Source organism: Lepisma saccharinum, chromosome 14 (genome assembly GCF_977018435.1).
Source record: "Lepisma saccharinum chromosome 14, izLepSacc3.1, whole genome shotgun sequence".
Lineage (NCBI taxonomy): Eukaryota > Metazoa > Arthropoda > Insecta > Zygentoma > Lepismatidae > Lepisma > Lepisma saccharinum.
Window position 1 is genome coordinate 44,429,673 of NC_139242.1, and position 18,471 is coordinate 44,448,143.

The 18,471-nt window shown below is 37.9% G+C and overlaps 1 protein-coding gene across 3 annotated transcripts; it reads right to left on the reverse strand.

The window, feature by feature from the left end:
• Nucleotides 1-6,402: 6,402 nt before the first annotated feature.
• Nucleotides 6,403-16,402, reverse strand: LOC145998510 (juvenile hormone epoxide hydrolase 1-like). Of its 3 annotated transcripts, none has more exons than XM_083134933.1 (6): nt 16,289-16,402; nt 11,408-11,604; nt 10,292-10,833; nt 9,095-9,294; nt 7,472-7,706; nt 6,403-6,692 (listed from the first exon to the last, which is right to left on the reverse strand). In XM_083134933.1, the coding sequence occupies exons 2-6, from the start codon at nt 11,585-11,587 to the stop codon at nt 6,467-6,469; spliced, it is 1,383 nt and encodes a 460-aa protein (XP_082991059.1). In that variant the 5' UTR covers nt 11,588-11,604; nt 16,289-16,402; the 3' UTR covers nt 6,403-6,466. The 3 variants fall into 3 exon arrangements, with proteins under 3 accessions (XP_082991059.1, XP_082991060.1, XP_082991061.1); XM_083134934.1 differs by having other exon boundaries at nt 11,408-11,621; nt 16,289-16,345; XM_083134935.1 differs by lacking the exon at nt 16,289-16,402 and adding an exon at nt 14,420-14,543.
• Nucleotides 16,403-18,471: the final 2,069 nt, after the last annotated feature.

Sequence of the window (18,471 nt, forward strand, 5' to 3'; positions counted from 1 at the left end):
GCATTTATGAAGCTGCCCTGGGATTCACCCAGCCTCCATAGAGGAAACGGCATAACTTTGTTACCTTCCCACCATAACAGCAGACGTTGTGACGCAGTGGAGAAGCGTCTTATGATAAGGCACAGAGGATGGTCCAACGCCAATATATTTGTTTATGTACGGATTTTGTTACTTGCAATTTAATCGACATTTAAAACAAGATAACTGAAATTCTAGGTCTCATGATAATTACATTTCCATCCCTGACCGCCACTCAATATTCAAGCTAATCCGGACTGAACCTAGAATATAAAATAGGATTCGAACCAGAGGGCTGCACAGCGAACAGAATCGCTTACTAGGCCCGCCTGGCTGGTCGGGCGGGCGAGTAAAATTATGTACCTGAGTTTTGACCCGTCAAGCATCGAAAGCCCACGGGTAACTGGAAGGCCTTGCAAGACGAAGCTGGCTTATCTTCAGCTCATACCGGTTTTGCACCGTCTCCAGATACATGAGTCACGCAGTCACCGTTGCCAACTTTTAGATTCTAAAATGGTCAAGGAGCACTTAAAATGTTCATCACTTTTATCAATTTGACATTTATTCCTTGCTAGAAAACATTTGTATCACTCACATCCAGTGGCGGCGATTGGGTTCCAAAACTAGGGGGCCAACGTACAAAAGTAGGGGGGGCAAGGACAGTTTAATTTCCCTTGGTATATGAGGTTAGCGTGGTGCAAAAGTGGCAAAAAGTGGGGGGGGGGGGCAACTGCACTCTCTCGGTCCCGCCCCTAATTGCTGCCACTGCTGTCACCTGTAAAGGAGTACGAACCAAGTCTCGCAAAATGTGCCATCGTAAATATTTTGTAACTTTCTGTGACAGGTGGTGGTTCTACATTATACTTTTGGGGGGTCCTCCCCTATGGTGCAGTGGTAGTGTCCTCGCCTTGTAATCAAGGAGTACCGGGTTCGATGCTCGGTAGAAGCACATGGTGGTTCGGATCCCACTTTAAACTATAGGTCCACTCCCGATGTTCTTTAGGCAGTAAGACAACTGAAATATCCTTAAATGTGCTAAACGTTTTTTAAAAAAATCAGAAATACAAAGTAAGAATCTTGAAATATAAGCTATATATTATTTAATAAGTCCTTCTTTGTTTCCTCATTTCAAAGTTTGTAAGATGTAAATGTCACAAACCATGGATTAAGTAGAAAATATCGAAGGACGCACATAAAATGTCGGTGCTTGATAGAGCGGGGGAAAAGGGGTGCGCTAAACCACAATCCTGTCTAGGGGCCCAAAGTATCTATCTACAAGCTCTTCGACACAATCGGTTTCAACATCTACAAATCTCAAAACGATAGTCATTTGCACCATAAGTGTGAAATCTTTGGTATATTCAATTGATACAGCTAATTTGGCTTTGTTGCACATTAATTGTAGCAGTTAACTTTGAATTTTAGGACTTATAATAATAATAATAATCCTTAGCGCGACAGCCCATGAAGGGCCTTGGCTTACCTACCGACTGCCGGTCTCCCTCCCACACTTTCCTTCGTCACCTCTAAGCGTGGAGACCTTCAACCAGTATTGGAATAGTCGGGGGGTCGGCCCGACGTATTCCCAGCCGTTATAGTAGGTCGTCTCGACCGGATTACGCTCACTCACTCGGAGCTCCCCAATTTCCTCACGATGGTGGGTTGCCACCGGCCCTATACGTAGGCCGAATAAATTCCGACCAGAGCCGGATTCGAACCTACGCCGTCCCGCAGCGAACGATCTCAAGGCGAGTGAACGCCTTAACCCGCTCGGCTACCGAGGAGGACAATTTTAGGACTTAGATAATAATAATAATTGTGAATGTCATTTTGTTGTTACGTCTTAATGTTCTTGTAATATTAAATATTTGACGCAGTGGCGTAACAAAATCGTAAAGTACGCGTTAGCAAGAAATAAATTTGGGTCCCTCAAGTACAGTCATATTCTTCCAGAAAATTTATGTAATTACTTAAAATGGCTGGTTGTGGCTACACTTACATTGATAACTATACAAATCGATGCTCTAACTCTGAATTTTCACATATTACAACATATCTTTCTTTGACATTTATGTATTCAAAAGAAGAAAATACAAATACTTACTTATCCCTTCCCCCAAAACAGCAGGCGGTACAGGATACAGAGAACACTGGAAGCTAGTGTAGAGCTATCAAGAAGAATACACTTTCCCAAAGCACTTGATTTCAGATTTAAGCACATTCCTGAAACGTAGAACTTGCATCAGGAAATTCGGAAGATAAATAATCTTCGTGCCCGTTGCAGAGGGCAATAGCTACATCTGACGTTGTAGGAACGAAGGAAGAACTGCTAATATTATCCATACCCTTCTTCAGTTTAAAACACCGGAAGCATTTAAATGCCACATACTTTGCTCCGTGGCAGTTTGAGGTGCTTTACCGTTAACATATAAAAATCGGGTAGGCTATGCAAGGTCACGAGACAGAAGAAAAGCCTAGATAAAGTGCTTTTTATTCAAGAAAATAATAAATGGATAAAAATGTCCAAGCAATTTTTTTGTTGATGTTTCACATGAGAAATGATAATTATTTTGACTTTTTCGGGGCCCCTTATGGTTAGAGCTCCCGCCCGCCTCTGATTTGACGTATTCATTCAAATTATAACGTTAAACTAGAATATAAAGCCAGATAAAAATGTCTTAATTATATTGGCCACAAAAATTAGCCTTTTCTACCCGGGTAATAGAAAAGCCTGGCAGGCATCGATGCCTGTGCACAACTGTTACATGAATCTCGCTTGCGCGATGTCGAACACCTGGGCTTGACGTGCGTGTTGCATATTCTTGTAGGCGCGCCTCCTCGCAGACGGGTTTTTTCCGGGTCTTGTGCAGGTCTCTGATTCGAACCACTATGCAATGTGCCTCCACAGGCAAGGACGTATTATGGGGGGGTGTCCAGGGGTCCGGACACCCTCCCCACCAGAAAGACTTATCAAGTACTAATATTAAGTAATGAAAAATATATTTGAATGGCTTATTGCAGAAAGGGACCTGAGTCACATTTTTGAGGTATCGGAGTTAATTTTTTCATCTCCACTGTGTCTAGCAGCATACTGCAGGGGGGTGCATTGAGGGTTGCAAAATTAACTATTCATTATGTTGAATATTTGAGCCAACAACGGCACATTTCTTTCTTACACTATTAATATTATACGATTTTTCATTGTTTTTCTCAGAATTGTGCAAAAGTGACTCAGGTCCCTTTCTGCAATAAGCCATTCATTTGTTTAGCCTTTGTTGTATTATTTCCTCTGAACTTATGGAAGAGAAGGACTATATTGGGATCATATGGCATTGAAGAACAGGAAGGACGTATTTAGGGGGTCCGTACCCCCTCCCCACCCGAAAGACTTATTAAGTACGAAAATTAAATGAAATATAGCCTACTCGTTTAGCATTTGTTGTATAATTCCCTCTGAAGTTATTGGAAAACAACAGGCACGTATCTAGAAATATGTTTGGGGGGTCCGAAGAACCAAGTGTCTCAGGAATAATAATTGTTATTATTATGATAATAATAATTATTATAATAATGTTTAAATTAAAATAATTATATTAAATCAAATTAATACTAATTACAATACATAAATTTATATTATATTATTATTACACGATTAGGTAAAAAGACTGTAGCTATGAATATATATATATATATATATATATAGCATATATGTATATATATATATATATATATATATATATATATATATATATATATATGTGTGTGTATATATATATATATATATATATGTATGTATGTATATTCGTTACGTAGCTTACCTGTAGTTAAGATCAGATTAATTTACATAAAAACAAGTGCTCTGGCAATGAAATTAATGTCAAATAGATGAATAATTGAATATTTATCGAATAACAAAAATGATGTCACATGTAGTTGGAGAAAAGTAAGTTTCTGATTAAAAAAAGTTCAGAGGAAATTAATAACCATCGATTATGCAACAAATGCTAATATTTTCATTACTTAATTTTAGTACTTGATAAGTCTTTCGGCGGGCCCTGACCCCTGGACCCTCCTAAATACGTCCTTCCTGTCCCTCAAAGCCCTATGATCCCAATATAATCCTTGTCTTCCTATAAGTATGGAGGAAAGTATACAACAAATGCTAAACAAGTATATTTTCATTATTTAATTTTCGTACTTAAGTCTTTCGGGTGTGTGGGGGGAAGGGGGGTCCAGATCCCCTAAATACGTCCTTTGTGTCCCTCCCTATGATTTCAATATAATCCTTGTCTTCCAATAAGTTCAGAGGAAATTATACAACAAATGCTAAACGAGTATATTTTCATTATTTACCAATGTTCGTACTTAGTCTTTCGGGTGTGTGTGTGGGGGAAGGGGAGGGGGTCCGGATCCCTAAATACGTCCTTCGTGTCCCTCAAACCCTTATGATCCCAATATAATACTTGTCTTCCAATAAGTTCAGAGGAAATTATATAACAACGGCTAAACGAATATATTTTTCATTATTTAAATGTAGTACTTGATAAATCTTTCTGGGGGTCCGGACCCCCTGGACCCCCCTAAATACGTCCTTAGAAGACAAGGGTTATATTTGGATCATACAAAACAGGAATGACGTATTTTGGGGGTCCGGACACCCCCTTCCCCACCCGAAAGACTCATCAAGTACGAAAATTAAATGAAAATATTCTCGTTTAGCATTTGTTGCTTAATTTCCTCTGAACTTATTGGAAGACAAGGATGAATATCATATGGCTTTGAAGGACAGGAAGGACATATTTAGCGGGGGGTCCAGGGATCCGGACCCCCTCGAAAGACTGTCCAAGTAATGAAAATATTAACATTTGTTGCGTAATCTATGGTTATTAATTTCATCTGAACTTTTTAGAATGCAAGGATTATATTGGGATCATACGGCTTTGAATGGCATTACAAAGTATATTTATGTACACTACTACTCAAAATAATATGCATAAAATATCAATCAGAAACTTACTTTTTCCAACTACATGTAATATTATTTTTGTTATTCGATAAATATTCAATTATTCATCTATTTGACATTAATTTTATTGCCAGGACACTAGTTTTTATGTAAATTATTCCGATCTTAACTACAGGTAAGCTACGTAATGAATATGCGCTGTTACATCTCTATTCTTATATAGTATTTTTACCAAATTGCGTAATAATATAATATTAATTTATGTATTGTAATTAGTATTAATTTGATTTAATTTAATTTAATTATTTTAATTAAAACATTATTATTATTATTATTATATTATTATTACTATTCCTGAGGCACTTGTTTCGGACCCCCACCGAAACATATTTCTAGATACGTGCCTGTCCACGGGAGATCGAACTCGGACCCCATGTTTACAAGGAGAGAGCGTTGCAACCCAGGGAAGACCGGGACATGTTTGCTTATACAGTGTTTTTATCTGAGCAGAATTGAAAACAGCGAAGGAAATTGAGGTGTGATTTAAGGAATGTCTCGAAAAATTACGGTGATTCCCCCTTTACTCACGCCCCCTGTTTATACCCTGAGTACAGTCATGTTACGTGAAGGAAAATATCCTGCGGGAAAATTCAGCTTAAAGATGAAATGAGAAAGATACATTTTATGAAAAATAGCAAAATTATTGAGAAACTGGAAAATAAGATGCTCACATATTGGATTTTAAAAACTTTCAAGTCTGAAATATATCTTTCTTTCCTCGAGTCACGGCATGTTCTGACCAAAACAATACATAATTTAAATTTGGCTTGGGAACAGTGGCACTTTTTGCCTCCGCACTATGACCTATTAATGTTAAGCCTTGTCTAACAATAGAAAGTAAATTTTCCTTGCCTCCCCCTTCCCCAGTTTTGGCACCCAATCGCCGCCACTGCTTGGGAACATTCATAATCTTTCCAATATCTAACTTAAAATTTTAATAATTTGAAAGGTTATGAATAGTCTTCATTTTATGTTTTTTCATTCAGTCAATCAATCCATATTTTTACCATGAATTTATTTTTTCTGTGGGTTAATTAATGTTAATAATATCCGATCTTGAAGTTTTGTGATAAAGAATTTCAAAGTAGCATATTTATAAGAATGAATAACGCTGCCTCAATATGGATAGCTAATTTTTAGCTGTTGCTATTTGGAAATGGTTCGGCTTTCATTGCATATTCTTGCCTGCAACTCAATGGTCACTAAAGCGAATTCTTCTCACTTGCGGAGGTAGGTTGAGGAAAGTAACCAGACACCTACTTACTTCCTTCTCGCCATTAAGTTTCTTCTTCATACATCGTGCGAAGATGACAATACCTATGAATAGAAGTACAAAATCAACACTCGTTGTTTTTCTATTGATTTTTTTTTTAATCAGTCCTCACAAGGATACAGATGTTTTTATCTCTTGAAGAACTCTTCTTAAGAATCCTTTGACTGAGCTTGTATACTTCTCTCCATCAAATGCACGCTTTCCCATAACTCGGAGCAAAACAGCTCTGGTTCTTCGAATGCCGCGAAATGGCCGCCTCGGGGCATTTGACTGACACGTACCAGATTGTGGTATTTGTGCCTCAAAAACGATTCCGGCAAGGTAATCAATTCGTTCGGATAACTAGCACAAACTGCAGGCACGTATGCGGGTATACTGAAAGATAGGAACAAATAGTTAAAGATAATGCATTCTTTTAAAAAAAAATTATACAATATTGTTTGCTAATGGCTGTGTGAACTAACAGAAGCGATGTGCAAAATGTGGTTTTATACGCAATTAGAAATCAGAAAAAATAACCATTAGCGCACAATATCTTCAAATATAGTAGGAAATTATGAATTTTTAGATGGTGTTCATCCATTGGTTCATGACAATTATGGAACTGGATTCAGATTTTCTCCATTATTGTACATAAGTGTTTCAGAAACCGATTTATACTAAACTTTAAGATTTTATTAGATTTTAGAGAAGTTACAAAGACAATAAGAAATTAGCCAGACCAATGAACATAGGCTATAGTTCTGACACGTCCGTATTCTTTCAATAAATAGAGAAGATAACAATTCGTGTCATTTTCCAACTTTTCGCACAGATGGTCAAACGTCGATTTAAATTAATAATTTTATTAGAATACATTACAGTTATTACCGTCTGATTTCCGAAAGAAAATGTTACTGTGGTTTTATGTATCTCTTTTCATTGATAATTAGAGCATAAAATTGACAATAATAATAAAGTCAAATTAAGATAACATGGTGATATGGTAATTTAGAATTTTTTTAAGTGGAATATTGAATAGACAAACTTATTACTGGTGCAGGATTCAATATAGTGCCACTAGCTACATTTCTACATTAGTTGACATACGCAAACGTAAACAAAAATATAGGGTCTAATAGTAATAATAAATTCTCCTATTTTTTTGTACTTACTTGTCTAAATTGTAGGAGATGTACTTATGGTTGAGAGTCTCGCTGTAGATCCTGAGGGAAGTTGTGATGGATCCAGTGACCCAGTAGATCATCACGTTGTCCAGCAGATTTGTCAGCTCGTATTTCTTGGTCAATCCTCCATCTGGAAGGTTTTTCCAGTTCGGGTCGGTCCAAGTGGAGAATTTTTCCAAAAGATATGCTGCCAAGCCTATGGGGGAATCTCCAAGTGCAACACCTGGAAAAACAGAACAGCCAAACTTTCTTATCATTGAGTATTTGTTTTGAGCCTATTTTATGCACAGAAAGACTGTTCAGGACCGGACCTACAGATTTAAGGGAAATCCGACCTACTGTGTGCCTCCTCGGAGCATCGAACTAGAGACCTCTTGATTGCTTTCTTATCATAAGAGCTACAGTTCGATGGTAAGTGTTAGGTTTCTACTAGCCTTTATGCACAAATTTGACATGCATTTTGTCGTCGCCTTGTAATCAAGGGGACCCGGGTTCGGTAGCCAGCGGAAATACAGAGCGGTTCGAATCCTAGTTTAAACTGTACGTTCAGTCCCGATTGGCATATTTGTGAATGAAGTTGACTTAAAAACTAACTCATATTATAATTTAATGCAATTTGTCGCAAGAGTCACTAAAACTTTATAATGTTTATCTTCAGATATTTACCTATAACCTTTACCGAGTGAGAATGCACCCAAAAGTCACCCTTACTTCCATATAGCACACCCTGAACTTCATTGTTGCAGACTAACGTGGCTCTGGCGTCTGGACTCACTGCCAGCATATTACTAAAATTGGCATAAAAGCGAAGTAAAATGTAGCACACCAATCAATAAAAAACTTCATAACCTCTACGATTTTTGATGTTGGTCGAAAGCTCAGTGACTGAACATTACTTCGATAAAAGTACCTCCCCCATTTTTACTACGAGTATACTTCGATAAAAGTACCTCCCCCATTTTTACTGCGAGTACGCTTTCAAATAGATGTAAACTTGACATCTAGTAAAGAGATAGTTCAATCATAGCAGAGTCGGCGAGGGTGAGGTCTTGCACACAATGAAATAATCTTTAGGCAATCTCCTATTCCAGCGAAGATTTGAACATTTTCCATGTAAGCTTATGCGGTAACTTTGGTCACGATTATCTCGAGAACCTGTCGACAGAAAATTTTCAAACTTTAACTGATCACCGAGAAAGGATGTTTCTAGAGAACCACTGATTGATATTTTCATTTTCTGCATCAACATCCCGAACATTAAATAATTCGTTTTACACTTTAAATATCGGGCAACCTGCTGCCAGCCGGCGGGCTCACTGCAGCTGCTCGCCGTCGCCTAATGACCTTGTAGAAAAAGGGTTCAAACACGGCTGGTGGTTTCGTCCCAGCATGCAATGCTTTAGAGAATGAACAGATAGAGCCAAGCCTCTTTAACTTCTATTGTTTTAGTGTTTAAGCCCACTTTATGCACAGAAAGGGGTAATCGGGACTATAAAGTGGGATCCGAATCACTATGTGCCTTCTTCCCACCAAAACAGCCACAGAAAAGGCATTGCCACGCAACTGTAAGCATATCCTATGTATACTACACGTTCTTCAGTGATTGCTTACCGACCGTATCAGGCTTTGTAGCTTGGAGATGCAAGTATCCAGTTTCCTCTAGAGCGAAGGACAGCGTCTTCGAAATTGGATACAGCCTTTCAGCTGTCCATGTGTCCATGAACAAGGACGGCCAGAATTGTCCAAGGAATAGCTTCAGGTGAACGCCTATGGTGTTGGCAAAGCAGAAGTTTGAATGTACACCTCGAACGCTGCAAAGATCAGTGATGGATGCACGTAAATATCAGGATATGCGTAGCCCTTTATTAGAGTGTAATTTACTTAAGATTACGAATCGCATATAATAGTGCTTATGGAGAAGGTTCAACCAAAATAATAATATTGTACTGATCCACCACCGTATTTGTACGAGAGTAGTGGCGTTAGTGCCGCATGTTTAAAGCACTTGGAAGCATCTTTTCGCATCTTTTCCGAGGGCAAGTATACTGTGGTGCTACAGTAGACAACGTGTAAGTTGAGAGAAATTCACATTTAGCCAAGCTTTGTGGCAGAATGGTTTCGTAACGTGCTACGAAGCCATATGTATTGTGCTCGTTCCATCACCAATTTCATCAGTCCATCATTCATCGTCGTGATTAATCCAGGAAGCGACGTAAAATCACCAAAATACTCGTAGAATAAAAAAGAGAGAGAATTCCGATTTTAACTTAGTAAATTAACTACTACATTTTCACAAACAGAAGAAACAAACACATGCCGAGCATTTCTGCAATTAATCTTGAATATTGAAATTGTAAAACAACCTTTTTTATGTACTTGGAGCAGTATAGTTCATGAATTACTCATACGTTAACAATAAAACTTTAGAACATGATAAAACTGTAACAGAGCAATTTTTTTTCGTTAAATTTAGTAACAGTTATTCTAGATTTTTTTCTTAAGTGAGATAAATCATGGAAAGCCGTACTCAGGATTGATCTCTACGACAAAAACCTTCAAACCTTCTCATAGGTATTTTAGAACTTACTGGTCAAGATCGACCATCAACAAAACAACCTTTGGCCAAAAGTCTTCGCGCATCTTCTCCTCTATCCGCTCTATAGAGTGGAGCAGAGAATCCTCCCCTACATGCGCGAGTACAATGCACAGGACACGCCGTTCGGGAGGTTCATTTGCTTGTGATTCCACTATATCAATAGGAGTAACTTTTCAGGGATTACCAAGCGAATGATAGCGCCAAATACTAACTTTTGTGGGAAGAGTGTAGCCATATGGGTTGCAATCACACCTCCCCAGTCACCACCTTGGACATAGAACTTCTCAAATCCTAGCCTGCTCATGAGAGTCCTCATCATAACAGCTACTTCCGGCGTCCCGAGTCCTGGCTTGTGAGCACCCTCCGAGAACCCATATCCTGGAAGTGAAGGACATACAACTTCAAACACGAAGTCCTTACTCTGCTGCTTCGTGAGTTTTGGGATGACCTCGTAGAACTCCCGAACCGAACCTGGCCATCCGTGCATCAGGAGCATCGGAAGTATGCGGACAGATGGCGTCTTTACTTCCGGTTTGACGTGGATGAAGTGAATGTCCAGTCCAGAAATTTTGGTCTTGAACTGTGGAAAGGTGTTCAGGTATTCCTCGCGCTTCCTCCAGGTGTATTGGTCTCTCCAGAAGTCAAGAACTTTGTCCAGGTACTTTGTATTGAATCCATAATGGAAGTTGGAGCTTTCCAGGGGGGTTGTGAAGTTCCCCACCATTTCCAACCGGTCTTGCAAGTCATCCAGAATCTAGAATAAGAACATAACACGTTATTCTGCTTCTCCTCTAAGATTCGCAAGAAAACTAAAGCGAGTGGTTGTTTCTGTGGGAGTTTCATAACTGATATTGGACTCTAAATGAAACTGTAAGAAACAAAGCAAAGTGTGCTGCTTTCTTAAAAGGTGATCAATTTAAAATATTCACATTGGAATCTAATATATGAGCAGGATGTGAAAGAGAACTTCAGCGTCGATGACAAATATAGGAAATTGTTGAATCAATTTTTCGACTATTCACTTAACATCCCTCCATCTTTCCCTCCTCCCTTTCCCCCCCCCCCTCTAAAGAAATAAATCACTTTATGATTTTCAAGTCGGCCGCGGACTGATCACAAATATATATATTATATATTACTTGTCCACAGTTTTGTGACTTAAAGTTGTCGTTCAACCGTTTGATGGTGCTACTCCACATCAACTTGGAGATAGGCCGGGGTTGCTAACTGAAGGATATCATAAGATATCCAAAGACAAGGAAGTGTAAATCCACATATTGCTGAAACAAAATATTTGGCACCCTTATTCTAGCAAAAATTCAGGTTACCTTATTTGGAACGTTAATCTTGAAGGGTCTAATCGACTCGTCCTGTTTCTTAGGCTCTCCTGGTCCCCACCACGTATCCTTCAGATCCGGAACAGGGGGAGTTTGGAGGAATGGGTTTAGCACAATCCATCCCAGAGACGTCACAAAACCAAGGATGAAGATAATCTTAATCAAACCCATGCTGAGACTTCCTCAAACTGCAATATGAAAAAGGCTATATATTCTTATGAGTACTAGTTCAAATGACAAACATTTCACAATCTAAAATGTATGCTCCAAACTTTTAAACATACTAACACCTCAATTAGGAGGGGGTAAAGACTTAACGTTTTTGAAAGACATTCACTCCAAACTCACTTCCTCGTGCAGCCTGGAAATTGTTAAAAGGACCTAAGTTAGTGTCATTATTTGGAAGTAACGAATTAATTATAATGCAGCTAAAAGCAAAAGTTACTTCTTCGCAAGTTTTTGTAACTGTAACTAGTTAATCTTTGAAATGAGTAAGTCAAAGTCAGTTCTTTTTCAGGTAATGAGAACATTTATTCTTGCAATTGCTTTGTTCTGTTTCAACTGCAATGAAAAGAAAACATAATATTCTAAAAATAATTACAAATAGAATTCTAATCTTTACATGTGCACCATATTTGTTACTAGCAAATATCTTGCGTTACATCAATTATTCAAGTTTTCTTTAAAATTTCTAATCTCTGTATTTTCGTATTTAAACATGCAAGGTTTATTATTATTGAAAATTATTGTAAGTTTTACATTGTCCGACAAACAACAACAACCCATTTGCAGTCATGCATGCAACGTGCCTTCAACGAGTTGTGGCTTTTCTAGACTGAAGTAATTGCAATTCCTTTTTTAAATTAGCTGAATTAGAGCGGAGTTATATTTCAAAAAGAGTAAATGTAACCTAGTTACTTGTGAGCTGAGAAACTGTGACTCAGTTACTTTTAAAAAGTAAAGTTTGAAAGAATGGTTACTGTATTGGAAGAAACCTATTCAATATTTTGTTTTTGTAAGTGGTGTGTCTTTATACTATTAGGCAGTGGACGCAAATAGATTCAGACTGCTGACATGTTCATAATTCTGAAAACAATCAATCAACACAATTAGGACAGTATTCTTGAATAAGAGGGATTCCCAATTTGATTTATTGATTGATTTGCTTGTACTTCGCTTTATGTGCCACTTTTGGCTAATTTGCGAAGATGAGTGATGACATGATGAAACTGATGAATGCACACTCACAAATATCCATGCCCAGGCCAGGATTCGAAACCGGGACCCATATCGCGCGATATGCTAACCACTCCACTCCGCCACGGGAGCCGGGGATTCCCAATCTGATTATGCAATAATAATAATAATAATCATTATAATTATCTTTCCCCTCTATAAAAATATAGATTTAGTAAGTCTATTAGATTAAAGTTCCAAGGTATACACGTTTCGCATTACTCAAACGTCAACTATAGAACATAAACGTGATGTACGTACATAGGCGCCGACTCCATGGGGCTTGGGGGGACTCGAGCCCCCCCCCCCCCAATGTTAACGATGTGAGGGCAGAGCCCCCCAAATCATTTGCTTAAGAGGATCTAATGTTTTACTTTGCTTCTCTTGTAAAAATTACTCTGAATTGTGTCACATGAACTTAACTTTAAATACACATTTGAAATGTTCTAGACCATCAACGCTGGGGGGCGGAGACCGCTAAACCATAAACTTTGGGGGGGGGGGTATGACCAGAGACAGCAAAACACACGACTTATTACTATATACTAACGCAAGTCTATAATTATGAGTATTGTTAACATTTTTTTCTAAAGAGTTTCAAAAGACGATGTGCATGAACTAGGGTAGTGGATGGGACGTTCGAGCTACAAATGACTCTCCCATGACATTCAGAACGAGATCGTTGATATATTAGGGAGATCTGTTTTGCGCTCCGTGGTAGCAGATATTAAAAGTCGGGAATGTGAACAATTGACATTCTGCATTCGAACTGTGAATGAAAATGTTGATACTTTTGAGGAATTCATGGGCTTTTACGAGATTCCGAACACTGAGGCCAAAACTTAAAAAAAGGGAGGGAGGGAGTCATTCATTAATTTATTTCAGTGATCAGAGCCCCCCTCCAATAATTTTGACAAGTCGGCGCCCCTGTGTACGTACATCGAGTATATTTGCACTTAGTATATTTGAACAGAATATAAAGGTACTATTGTTCGTAGTTCATTAGTTCTTACGCCCTGCCATCACTTAAAATATATTTGATTGTTTTACGTCATTTTCTACATAGCCTACATATACAATTTCACTTAAAACTATTGGTTAGGGTGACCGTAATATTTTGAATCAAAAATGGAACATCCAAAGAAGGTCAGTTCACCAATCTCTTGAAAAGTCGGTTAGACCTAATTATAAAATTATTGTTATTATTATTTATTAAAGCATGGTTTACATAAATGATACATTATAATGCAATATGATCTCCCTCCCGTTGTCAAAAGCTATTAATTATTATAATCTCGGTATGACTTACATAGTGTTTCTTGTCCTTTCTGATCAACCTTTGAAGCTTGTCCTACGCTGAAGATGAGGAATGCGAGAAGTATTTATCAGAAGAAACACTATTCACCAACTGTTGATAAAATTTCCCCTAAAGCATGCACCCACACCCCATATATGTGACATACAAGGCGACATTTGTCTTTTGAGTTTGTGTGAAGACTCATGTTGCAGGTCCGTACTGAAAGGACATTTATACCTAGGTACGATTCTTCGCCATGCTTATTCACTGCTCTACAAGTAACTGATTTTCAAACAGTTATGTCTCAGATAAACAATGTCACAAATGTTGTAGTTTATAAGTTGACAGGTTGTAATATTTGTATTTTTTATTATGCGTCGCTTTTTTACCACTTTTGGCTAATCGCGAAGATGGATAAATGATGAAATGAAGTTAGTAAAAGATACAGTCACAAACACTAATGTACGCACCACAAAACCTCATAGAGAATTATGCAGGCTTGAGTCCAGGCGCCAGAGCCTCGTTAACTTAAAATGATGCCGTTTTCAGAGAGTGCTACGTGGAAGAGAAGTTGAGTTCTGAGTGTATTTCCAGAAGGTTACACCATTTACATTCCCATATTTATAGGCCAAGCTGTGGGGTTACAAAGAAACGTTGCATATACATATACATGGGGAAATATAGCATTTCTAAGCTAAAAATAATGTAGTAAACTCTTCCCGGCTGTGATTGATGCAGTGCTCAAAATGGCAATTCCTAGCTGGCGGGTTATGTATACTTTATTTTGTTAGTAGTCAACCCCATTTTGTCATACTTTCCTGCCATTGACGTTCTTTTTTTTACGAGAATACTTGGCCAAAGAGGGGTTATGACCCCCAGTAACCCCTTCCTCCCTTGGGCACGCCACTGGGAAGGGAGATAGCTCACGATTTTCCCCACACATTTTCCAGTGTTCAAATGGAACCATTTTATGCATAGCAACGGGCGAAAGAAGATGTATTTATTCATGCATCGTATGACGCTCCGTAATATACTGCTGGACAAAAAAAACCGGACACTTGCATTTTTTGTGATAACGCAATGGGTCGATAAAAGCTCTGGTACAAGGGCTAACTAAATGTTGCAGAAACTGAATTAAGTACGAATGCATAAACAAAGTCCGACCCTATGAATGGTGCATATGGTATACTACATGATCTGCCGAACATTCTGTAATATACCTGCGAGCTGTTATTGCAATTCAAATGTCAAATATTAAAGTGTCCGGTTTTCATTGTCCAGCAGTATATTTTGCACTCCCAAAAATCCCACGCCCTGTATTGTTTAATATGTCAATGATACAAGCGTTAACATAACATTAGGAAAGGAGTGAAGAGAGAGCAGGGAAGATCAGGGATGTATCAAGGTGGCCCCTTTTTCGATTCCTGGCATGACGCATATAGGCTTACCATATTTTTTTGGGTCCAACCCAGGACATATTCGCGATCAACTCGTTACTGCTGAATTTTAGTTTTTTTTTACAAAAATAAATTGAAATTACTTAAAGGCCTTAACATTTTATTGAAACATTAAACTATAAATTGTACAAGAAAAAATATTAACATTATTTTCTAAAATCTCTTATGTTTGTTCTGTTTTCACGTGGTCTTCAATATCACCTCTTCCTTTATGTGCAAGAGATACTCCATTACAGAGTGTACATTGCACACGTTCACTGTCACTGTTGTTACACAGTTTCAAGAATTTGTATTTCTGCTGCAGGCTAACGTTAAATACACAGTTTCATTTGCCCATTGACAAATGCAAAGCCCTTGTAAATAGTTATAATTATCAAAAACGTGTAGACGAGTTACTTCACACGCTTGCAAGACAACCAAGACGCTCACGGAAGTACGGAAACGGAACCGTTCGGAAGTCGATTTCTCGAAGAAAGAAAAGAATCGATCCTTGCCGGTCATAAATTCTGGTCGTCAATATTCAATACCGGTAGCTATTTTCATATTCAGATTCTCAAATCCCGGACATTTTGCAATCCCGGACAGCACTAAAAAACCAGGACTGTCCGGGCTAATCTCGGACGTATGGTAAGCCTACATATAGCACATTAGTTTGGGTCTCACTTTAATCTGTAAGTCTACTATCAACTAGTCTATCTGAACATAAAGTGGACTCATGTGAGTCAGTTTTATATTTGTTAAAAAATGAAATCTGCTTAATTTTTGGCCTGCCTATAACTTAATCATTCCAGCACATTTAAATTGAAGGGTTTCGCTATTGTTACAATAAGACACTACATACCGTACATCCATAAAAGCCTCGTAGGTGTATTATATATTTACCTCGTCTTAAGTCAGCAGTGATGCACCATGTGACGTCTGCCCCCTGTTATCAGCGACCGAAGACTGAGACCAGCTGATAAAATGGAAGAACACTCGGCACCTTGACCTCCAGACGTGACGCTGCCAGTTTCATAACCACACTTAGCCACACGTCCCTCGTCTGCTAAATTTGAATGTCTTATCCCCATTGACTCATCACAGATAAAAGAAAATCGAATTTATAATTACCGGAAACAAGAAACTGCATCTCGTTTCACTTTAATTCCAATTTGATGTTTGGTAGACGGACTTACGTAAGCAAAGTATGAACCAGTAGAAGCTGTGTTTACTGCACCAGGCATTTAACGATAAACTGAATGGGCAGAAGAACGGTTAATGCAATGGAAAACCAATCCAACGGTCTGTCTGTGCAACTCAACTGTCGAGATATGTAGGCGCCTTGTTTTCAAGTGGTACAACGTTCGATTCCTGGAGGAGGCACCTTGCACAGCAGTCCGAGTTTTATATTGAATTGTAGATTCAGTCTCCATTAGCCCTGAGAGTAAAGTGGACTTACATTTTTTTTATATTGCATATACATTATGGTTTACCTGCCTGATGATCACATCGCCAGAGCACTTTATGAACGAGATATTATTAGGTGAGATTTCCAAAATATTTTGTAACCTAGCCAAGGTGCTAAAACGTTCATTAGCCTTATTTGGCTATTTACTATGTATGAATGCGCATGCACCTGTATGCATTGGCGTCGACAATTTTTTTTGTAATGGTCAGGTCATTGATAATACTTGAATATTGGGGGGGGGATAACAATAATTATTATTAGTATCATGGTTATGATTTTTCAAATAATAACTATCTACTGTAATCTAAAAAAATCAACATTATTACAAAATTATTATTGTTATACTTATTATTATTATTACTATTACATTCTCGGGGAGACTTTTCTCCCGATCCACCAAATAAGGGAATATCCAGCACAATTGTTCTTCATTATCTTTTACATTTCATCCAGTTCTGCATAGTTATTCTATTTTGTTATTAACTTTTAGATACCTCGTTCAAGAAAAAGCTTTAAAAGTTAGGGTGATATTTTTGTTTATGTTTGTTATTTTTTTTTTTAATTTTGAAAACGGTGAAACCATTTATTCTTTGGACTAATTGGTAGTATATAAACAACATAACCTGGATCCTGTATTTCACACTCATTTTTTCCCCTTTCTAGCATAATTTATGTTATTCTGCTTTTTTTGTAACTTGAAATGAATAATTCCAATTTCCAGCAGAAGTTGCCGGACAGGTTCAATCTCCCCCAGCTTTTGACGCCCATTCTGTATGAAACAATTTCGTGACACGGTTAATCTATTTTATATTACACACATAAAGATGGTAAATAGGCAAATATTCAGGAGGATTCGCCTGAACGTTGGGAGAAATTCTATATAAATCCAATATTTTTAGTGTACGGTGACATGCACAAGTATTGCTCGGCAAATTGTCCATGACTGTTTTCACTTTCTTTTGCGTCCTATGAGTTTTTAAGAAATAGATTTTTTTAAGTGTGTTGGTGCAAAGGTTATCAGCAGTTCGTCTGATATTTTGCTTCAATTCTTGAAGCTCTCACTACGTAAAACATATAGGGGAAGGAAGGGTAAAGTAACGTGTACATTTCTAAACAACAAGAATTAAAAAAAAATAAAATAGAAATTGGAAGTAAAGTTATTATACTTACTATTGGTCTATGTTTTTATAACTTTGCTGATTAAAAAGGTATGATAAGAATTAATCAAACCTTAGAGTGGCCACTTTACCCTTCCTTCCCCTATAATTAACCAGGCCCTTAACCAGGATTTTATTTCGGGAGGTGGGGGGCTCATTCCTTATCAGCAGTAGCCATCTAAAGCGAAAAAGTTGGGAAGGTAGAAGGCCAGGAGATGAATTTCTCAGTATATTACAACTTATTATACAATATGTTTAATCCTGCTAAGGAAGACAAATTAATTGCCACTATACACTATTTAAATTAGATATTTGTAGAATTGGGGGGGAGCCTTCAGCCCCCTTAGCCCTCCCCCTGGCTATGTGCATGGAATAAACATAGTGATGGACAATTTGCTTAGTAATACTTATGCGTCCCACTGTACACACACATACACAAGAGGAACAAATACTCCAGCTAA